Source organism: Trichomycterus rosablanca, chromosome 6 (genome assembly GCF_030014385.1).
Source record: "Trichomycterus rosablanca isolate fTriRos1 chromosome 6, fTriRos1.hap1, whole genome shotgun sequence".
Taxonomy (NCBI): Eukaryota; Metazoa; Chordata; class Actinopteri; order Siluriformes; family Trichomycteridae; genus Trichomycterus; species Trichomycterus rosablanca.
Genome location: NC_085993.1, coordinates 22344000 through 22353782, shown reverse-complemented (window position 1 = coordinate 22353782; position 9783 = coordinate 22344000). Strand labels below are relative to the sequence as shown.

Genomic DNA, 9783 nt, shown 5'->3' with positions numbered 1-9783 from the left:
CCATGACTGTATATGCAGATTTAAAAATTTTTATTTTTAACATGCAGAAAATATGTAACTGTCACAAATCCAGCCTCTCTGTGCTCCCAGATCTCCTAGCCATGTTTATGTGCCATGCCCGTCTCTCTGGGAGCACATGTTGGAGATGGACTTGTTTAAAGTTCCAAGTTGACACCCCTTTGCTATGATTGGTCAGTAAAGCTGATGATCCACAGCTGAACCTCATTAGGTTCTGGATCATTCAGTAGAGGCTATTTTGGTTTGTTAGGATTGGCATGCTTTTGATGTCATGTTGGATAAGATTCTTTGTTAGGATTGTCATGGTTTTGACTGTTATGGTTTAGAATTTTAATTGCTTTTGCTCATGTCTTGTTAAGTGTTTTAGTTTTAATTATGTTTTGTGTTAGCCTGTGGTAGCTTAGCTTAGGGTCTGCTATAGTTTAGGTTTCTTGTGTGTTTGGAATAGCGTTAGTGGTTAGCTTAGCATTTAGCTTAGTTCATGTGTTTGGTCTTGTGTACCCCTGTCTTGTCTTTTGTTCTTATTAAATATTATTAAAACATCTCTATGTGTGTCCGCTCCCGATTGTAACACCAAAGCCCATTTGTTATAGTAACCTGTTGGTGAGAACAGCAGAAGCAGGCTTGCCACCAGACTGATTCTGGCTTCAAAATGCAGATAGTGGACAGAATCAGGATGGAGGTAGAAAGATACTCCAAAAAAGTTGGGACAGATGTGTGTTTACCTCTGTGTTTTTATTACTTTTTCTATTAATGACATTTGTTAAAAGGAGGTCAGTTACATGGCAGCATATGTCTTTCTAAAATCCCAGTATATGATTCCATGTCAGTGGTACCTTCACACTTATGCGAGTGTCACGCCTCTGTGCTCCTGGAGTGTGTTTGTGCCACACCCCTCTCTCTAGGAGCACATGTTAGAGGAAAGTTTGATTGGTCTCCGGCTAATTATCCACAGCTGCACCTCGTCTGAGGTAATAAGCTAAGAGGATTTAAGCAAGCAGCAGTGGATCAGAGAGGGGAGACTATTTTTCTTTTGACTTTGCCATGTTATTTTGGTTTGATCTGGCATGCTCTTGTCTAGTTTATGCTCTTGTTTGTTCATTCTAAGAAGTCTTGTTTAAGGTTTAGTCTTGTTCAAGTTTAGCTTTAGCATTGTTAGCTTAGAGTTTAGGTTTGATTAGGTTCATTGTATGTTTAGATTTGCATTAGAGTTTACCTTAGCATTTAGCTTAGGTCATGGGTTAGTGTGTCTTGTCTTGTTAACCCCTGTTTTGTCTTTTGTTATTATTAAATGTCTTGTAATTCACCTCTGTATGTGTGTCTGCCCCTCTTGTCTCGTCTAGCCCTAATTCGTTACAGCGAGTCATCTATCTATGACATTGGTTTTTGCACCTTTTACTAATATCAGTCTCGATGATTCTTTTAATCTTTGGCACAGAGAGCTTAACGTCCTGTTTTTCCTTAAAACAAGTTGACTCATCTGATTACAGCATACATTTTACTGTCTTTTGGACCATGTGATCAGGCACAGAGAACGCTGAGGCATTTCTTCATAGAACTGTTTCCATTGTACTGATGATGTATGAGTATCTCTTTGCATAAGAGTTTCAGGTTTTATTTCCTGATGCACAGACTGTGATCTCTAGATTAATTGAATCCTTTCATAATTATTTGTTATTTGAACAGTAGACAGTGAAAAAAAACTTAAACTGAATTTTGAACTAATAATGGTAGTTCTCTCCTGACGTCTGGTATAATGTGGTAAGCCACGACCAATCATTGCTTGGACTGATCCTTTGGTGGATCCTCCTTTTGTAGATTATGATTCTCTCACCTGTTACCAATTCACCTGCTTATTATGGAAATTGAAGATCTTGTAAACTTTTTACTCTTGTTTTACCTGTCTCAACTTTTACAGAAACTAAATGTTACAATAATTAAGTGAAAATTTTTTAATATGTTCTATCTACTTTTGTCAGTTAAATAAGGATTGAAAATTAAATCTTAAATCTTGTTTTTGCTGCATTTCACCCAATAAGCATCTGCCCTAGATGTTTTGTTTTCATTTACATTATCAATATATTTAATTCATACTATCAAGGTTGCTTGTATGTATCAATATTCTTTTTTTGTTTACTGAGATGTCTCCTTGTATATTTTCATTCAAAAGTACTTAACATAAAACTCAACATAAAAGAGTGAGGATGGTTGTTTCTGTTTATCTTGATGTGCTGTCAAGTTCAATATATAGAATTTCAATATGAAACTTTATTTGTTTTTTGATACATCTCACAGAGACAGTATAAATATTAATACAAAAGTATTAAACTGTTGGAAAAAAAAAACATCACAATGACAACATGAAGCAACTTACAAAAACAGTTTCCATCACTTTTAAACCAAATAGTACAGCATTAACAAGATAAATCAACTGCATAATGTGACCACGTGATAATGTCTTACAATTCTTGTCTACAGTCATAGTAATTGTAATCAATGCAATTACTTACTCATACATCATGTCTAGGGTCACTGGTAATAGATGCTACAAACTAGAAATAACTTCATATTTAAAACATTTCATAAGATACATAAAACTTAAGTAAACTCATTGCATTGTTTTATGTCAATATAACAGTTTCATAAAGGTGTAATTAATTAAAATTAATTTGTTTCATACTATGTCATACAACCTTAAAATATCTTTTCTAAAGATTTAAACACAAAACAAACTATATATTCAATCAATGGAATATTCATTCAGTCTTTTGTGTTTACTTGTGTTTATTTTATAATATAATTAGTTGGAAGATCTAAAATATCTAATGGGTCAAATTAGCAAAAAAAGAAGACATTGGGGAGGGGCAAATACTTTTTCACAACACTGTATATGAGGTATTTTAGAACAGTACGTCGGTGTATTAGGGCCAGAAAAAATAAATAATAATAAGTTTTGATTTCGGGAATAAAGTTAAAATGATTATGAAAATAAAGTCAATTATTTCAAGATTAAAGTTGAAATGATTAATCTTGAAATTATTTCGACTTTATTCTCATCATTTCAACAATAATCTTGAAATAATTTCGACTTTATTCTCATCATTTCAACTTTAATCTTGAAATAATTTCGACTTTATTCTCATCATTTCAACTTTAATCTTGAAATAATTTTGACTTCTGCTGCTGAGACACCAGATTGCATCCTAGGAGAGCACGTAGCTGTACATGCCTCTTCCGACACGTGCACAGCCCTCCTCTTCTCGCCCCTGCATTCCGCACAGGCGTCTCTTCCACCAGTCAGGGTCTTTACACAGCGTATGAAGTCCCACCCACCCACACCTAGTCCAGCCCCCACCCTGCAGATACAGTGGCCAATTAGTATCTGCCATTTATGCCCGCTAGATGGCACCCAGCCGACCGGTGGCAACACAGAGTTTCGAACCGGGGAGTTCAGAAACTCGGTGCTGGTGGGTACGCGGAATATTCCGCTGCGCCACCTGGGCGCCATATACGACTTTAATCTTGAAATCATTTTGACTTTAATCTCAAATCGAAATTTATACGACTTTAATCTCAAATCGAAATTTATACAACTTTAATCTCAATCATTTCAACTTTAATCTCTAAATCATTTGACTTTAATCCCAAAATCAAAATGTATATGACTTTAAACGCAAATCAAAACTTATATGACTTTAATTTCAAAATCATTTGACTTTAATCCCAAAAATTTATACAACTTTAAACTCAAATAAAAATTTATACGACTTTAATCTGAAAATCATTTTGACTTTAATCACAAAATCAAAAATTATACGACTTTAAACTCAAATCAAAATTTTTACGACTTTAATCTTAAAATCATTTCGACTTTAATCTCAAAATCATTTCGACTTTAATCTCAAAATGTAAATTTATTTGAATTTAATCTCAAAATCAAAATGTATACATTTTTAAATTCAAATAAAAATTTATACGACTTTAATCTCAAAATCATTTCAACTTTAATCTTGAAATCATTTTGACTAATTTCAAAATCGAAATGTATATGTTTTTTAACTCAAATCGAAATTTATACAACTTTAATCTCAAATCATTTTGACTTTAATCTCAAAATCAAAATTTATACGACTTTAATCTCAATCATTGCGACTTTAATCTCAATCATTTCAACTTTGAGATTAAAATCATATACATTTTGATTTTGAGATTAATCATTTCGACTTTAATCTCAAAATCATTTCAACTTTAATCTCAAAATCAAAATTTATATGATTTTAATCTCAAAATCATTTCAACTTTAATCTCAAAATCAAAATTTATATGATTTTAATCTCAATCATTTCGACTTTAATCTCAAAATCAAAATTTATACAACTTTAATTTCGAAATCATTTTGACTTTATTCTCAAAATTATTTCGACTTTATTGTCGAAATCGAAACACTTTTTTTGGCCCTAATACGCCGTCGTAGAACAGAGTGCCATGAAGAACCAAAAATAAGAATAGGAATTATCTCTCTCTCTCTCTGTTTCACTCACACACACACACACACACACACACATACACCAACATCTAATTTGTACAATAAAGGCAAATAATTTGATAATTACAGATGTGAACTAATGTTCAGACTTTATGTAACTGAAGGCATCAGTTGATTAATACAGAAAATCAAAAAGAAACCAAAAGTGTAAGGCAATGCATCTCTGTCAACATTCCTGGTCTTGTTACACACAAACACATACACTAATTGAAAAAAGAAAAAGAAAAAAACGATCTACAATAGCAGCCATGTTAGCACAAGAAACACTGCTTCATGGATGTGCACCATCTTGCTTGCATCTGAACTGAAGTAGCCCCTAGAGTTTAGGCCTGAAACAAGAAAAGAAAAACAATGCATAATATTAAATCTGAAATAGACAGATCCAAAACAATTAAACTTTCTCTTCTACAAAGCAAAAAAGACACTTTGCACAAAATTAGCACTTCTTTACACGATTTTCAAAAAACCCGGCATTAACATTACAAGAATGCTTGTGTTTTTGATTCAATATAAAGCTGTAAATTAGTAAAGCCTTACTGGACATCTTTGGTATGTAAATGGGACTGCTATAGCTGCCGTCCCCTCCATCACTTGATGCTTTGATCTGTATGAGCAGATCTTCTCCTGATGGAACCTGCAGTTCCACTGATGTCCTGTTTGTTTCCACAGTACTGGTCCCTCTGTGCCAGTTTTGACGATATACCACCTGATGAATGACAAACATATCAAATTCAAAGTAAAATAACCTCAATTTACAACCCCAAATCAGAAAAAGTTGGGACTGTATGGAAAATGCTAATAAAATAAAAATGCTCCTTACATTTACTTTTATTTGATTGCAGACATTTTGAACACAAGATATTTCATGTTTTATTTGCTAAACTTTATTTCATTTGTTAATATACCTCCATTCCTGCATTTCATGCCTGCAACACATTCCAAAAGTTGGGATGGGGCAATTTAGGGATAGTAATGAGGTAAAACACTAAATACTGATGTGATTTCAAACAGGTGATGTTAACAGGTGATTGTAATCATGGTTTGGTACGAAAGCAGCATCCAGGAAAGGCTGAGTGTTTGATGAGCAAAGATGATCAGAGGATCTCCAGTTTGTCAACAAATGTGTTAATATGTGCATAATATCATTACACGATTCAAGGAATTGGGAGGAATTTCAATGTGTAAAGGCCAAGGGCACAAGCTTAAGCTGAACGCCCGTGATCTTCGATCCCTCAGATGACACTGCATGAAACGCCACTCAACAATAGCTGATATAACCACATGGGTGAGGGATTACTTTGGCAAACCTTTGTCAAGCACTACAATATGGAGTTACATCCACAAATGCCACATAAAACTTTATTTTGCAAAAAAGAAGCCTTATGTTAACCATGTCCAGAAGCGGCATCAACTTCTCTGGGCTTGGAGGCATCTAGGATGGACCATCACACATTGGAAACATGTATTGTGGTCAAATGAATCAGCATTCCAGGTCTTTTTTGGAAAAAAAATGGACGTCGTGTGCTCCGGACCAAAGATGAAAAGGAATCATCCAGACTGTTATCAGCAACAAGTCCGAAAGTCAGGGTCTGTCATGGAATGGGGCTGTGTCAGTGCCCTTGGCAAAGGTCATTTACACTTCTGTGATGGCAGCATTAATGCAGAAAAGTTCACTGAGATCTTAGAGCAACATATGCTGCCTTTAAGTTGTCATCTTTTCCATGGACGTTCATGCATTTTTCAACAAGACAATGCAAAACCACATGCTGCACACATTACAAAGGCATGGCTGCAGAAGAAGAGAGTATGGGTACTGGACTGGCCTGCCTGCAGTCCTGACCTGTCCCCAATAGAGAATGTGTGGAGAATTTTGGAACGAAAAATGTGACAACGACGACCCCGTACTGTTGCACATCTTAAGACGTGTTTGCAGGAAGAATGAGACAAAATAAAAGCTGAAACATTAAATCACTTGGTCTCCTCGGTACCAAAACGTCTTAAGTGTGGTGAAAAGGAATAGCAACATTACAAAGTGGTAAATGCTTTACTGTCCCAACTTTTTTTGGAATGTGTTGCAGGCCTGAAATGCAGGAATGGATGTTTATTACTAAATGAAATGAAGTTGATCAGACAAAACATGAAATATCTCAGGTTCATCCTGTCTGCAATCAAATAAAAGTCAAAGTAAATGTAAGAAACTCTGTGTTTTTTTATTTTATTATTTGCATTTTCCATGCTGTCCCAACTTTTTCTGATTTAGGGTTGTAATTGAACTCAACAGATTTGATCATTGCTATTTGTTTTGTCACTATTAGTTGTTACATTTACTTATAATTCATTTAGTTTTCTATTGTTGCAGTTAAAACATTTAATGCAGCTTCAGCTTCTTAAGTATTTACCTAAGCACACACACACATGGGAAACCCATTTAGTTACTGGGGGATCTGTCTATTGGCAGGTGCATATAAAATAAATTTTTTTTAAAAAAGGCCAGTGAACTCGCCACTCCAATGGCCTATTAGAGAAGTATTGCTCAAGAACTGAAGAAGTGAAACATAAAATGAGAACCAATTAGTGTATTTTTATTTAGAAAGGTGCAGAACATGCTGTTGTCAGCAGACACAGGCAAAATATTTCACAGAAGATGACAGTGTTGGAACCAACTACTTTAAAATTGAGGGCTAACGTTGTATGTATGACATCTACAGTATATACTGTATAATTTTATTGCACTTTAAATTGATTGGTTTTAAGATGAATTCGTCTTTAGTTAATAAGGAATCATTGGTGATAAATGTTTCATGGGGTCACTTTTGTTCCTAATTGCACCCTTGGCTTTTTGATTAATACATAGTTCTTGTTCAAGCCAGCTGGACTACATATATAGCCCTGTTGCACATTTATAGCAATTAGCATTGTGCAAAACTGTTCACTCAGCTACAATAGGTGTAGTTTGAATTTGGGTCAACAGAACAACATGCTCATGCTGTGAATGTCCTGTTTTACTTATTTAAAACACTTATTTTTTAGTCAGCACTGAGCTGACGTCATTTTTGTCCTGAGAAAGGGACAAATGTGTCACCCCGGGCCCTCAGAAAAATAAATAAAAATAATTAAATAAAGGAAGTTGTAACCTAGCGGTTAAGGTACAGGACTAGTATTCAAAAGGTTGCTGGTTCAAGCCCCACCACTGTCAGTTGTCACTGTTGGGCCCTTGAGTGAGTGTCTCCGTACTCCGTACTGTAAGTCGCTTTGGATAAAAGTGTCTGCTTAATGCCGAAAATGTGAATGTGCATTTTAGGGCAGTTGTAGTCAAGTGGTTAGGGTACTGGACTAGTAATAAAAAGGTTGCTGGTTCAAGCCCCACTGCTGTCAGTTGTCACTGTTGGGCCCTTGAGCAAGGCCCTTAACCCTCAATTGTTCAGATTGTTTACAGACTTACAGTACTGTGACAGTACAGTCTGCTAAATGCTGAAAATGTAAGTGTATATAAAATAACAGACTAGAGGTTATATTTAGAGATGAATACTTAAGTTGTCAACTTAGTTGGCTTTTGATTAATAGAATAAACCATTTTGCATCTCAATTTATCGCACGATTTGTAGCACAACAGTTTATCATTGTACTGCAAATGCCAAACAAAAGGGTTCATAGTGGGTCTAACACTACCTGGTAAAATTGGATACAAGGCAGGTATCACACACTTGCACATTTAATCACTTATTCAGTTACACTTAGCAATTAATTGTAGCATGACAACCTTTTGCATGTTTTTAAGAGAGTATTTAAGGTATTTCCACATGGACACCAGAAGAACTTGCAAATCTCCTAATAGACACTGACCCGGAGGTAAGTGTCACGAATCCAGCTGCCATGCCCCTCTCTCCAGGAGCACATGGAGGTGGTTTGTTTATGGGATAAGCCAATGCCCCATTTATTCTGATTAGTCAATGAAGCTAATGATCCACAGCTGCTCCTCATTCCAGGTGTATTGCTCAGGGCATTTACGAGAACAGCTGTGGATCAGTCAGTGGAAACTATTATATGACTGGTTTTGGTTTTCATGCTCATGTCTTGGTTTGATTGTCATGTCATGATTTTGTTATTGGAACTGAATATTGCTCTTGCTCATGCTTAGAAGTCGTGTTAAGTGTTATAGTCTTGTTCACGCTTTGTGTTATCTTGTTAGCTTAGCTTAGGGTCTGGTATAGTTTAGTTAGGGTTCTTGAGTGTTTAGATTACCATTATTATTAGCGGTTAGCTTAGCATTTAGCTTAGATCATGTGTTGGTGTGTCTTGTGTTCACCTGTTTTGTCTTTTGTAATTATTAAACATTGTAAACATATCTGCATGTGTGTCCACACCCTCTTGTCGCATTAGCCCATTTGTTGCAGTAAGAAACAAACCTGGGTCCAATTTCAAAACAGTTTGGACACTCATTTATTTACTCATTTTAATTTTGATGCACACAACATGTTCTTTCTTGAAATAACACTTCTGTTGCTCAGCTATTTGGGGCTATTGCTGTCATATTGCGCTTCATAATGCCCTACATTTTCAGTAGTAGACAGGTCTGGCACTACCACTCTTACTACACCGTTGTAACACATGCTGAATGCGGCTGATGATTGTCTTGCTAAAACAAGCAGGGACATCCACGAAAAAAATTTAATAGAATCCCTTTATATATATGTGTATATATATATATATATATATATATATATATATATATATATATATATATATATATATATATATATATATATATATATATATATATATTGCACCAATCAGCCATCACATTAAAACCACCTCCTTGTTTCTGCTGTCACTGTCCATTTTATCAGCTCCACTTGCCATATAGAAGCACTTTGTAGTTCTAGTGTGTGTTGTGCTGGTATGAGTGGATCAGACACAGCAGCGCTGCTGGAGTTTTTAAATACCATGTCCACTCACTGTCCACTCTATTAGAAACTCATACCTAGTTGGTCCACCTTGTAGGTGTAAAGTCAGAGACAATCGCTCATCCATTGCTGCTGTATGAGTTGGTCATCTTCTAGACCTTCATCAGTGGTCACAGGATGCTGCCCATGGGGCGCTGTTGGCTGGATATTTTTGGTTGGTGGACTATTTTCAGTCCAGCAGTGACAGTGAGGTGTTTAAAAACTCCAGCAGTGCTGCTGTGTCTGATCCACTCATACCAGCACAACACACACTAA

At 35.5% G+C, this 9783-nt stretch overlaps 1 protein-coding gene across 1 annotated transcript in view; it reads right to left on the bottom strand.

The window, feature by feature from the left end:
• Nucleotides 1–4798: 4798 nt before the first annotated feature.
• Nucleotides 4799–9783, bottom strand: part of LOC134316366 (contactin-4) — a 105617-nt gene continuing 100632 nt past the window's right edge. Inside the window, exons 21-22 of the mRNA XM_062996724.1 lie at nt 5102–5270; nt 4799–4893 (exon numbers count right to left, since the gene is read on the bottom strand). Coding sequence (XP_062852794.1) covers nt 4799–4893; nt 5102–5270 — 264 coding nt within the window. The remainder of the gene's footprint in view (nt 4894–5101; nt 5271–9783) is intronic.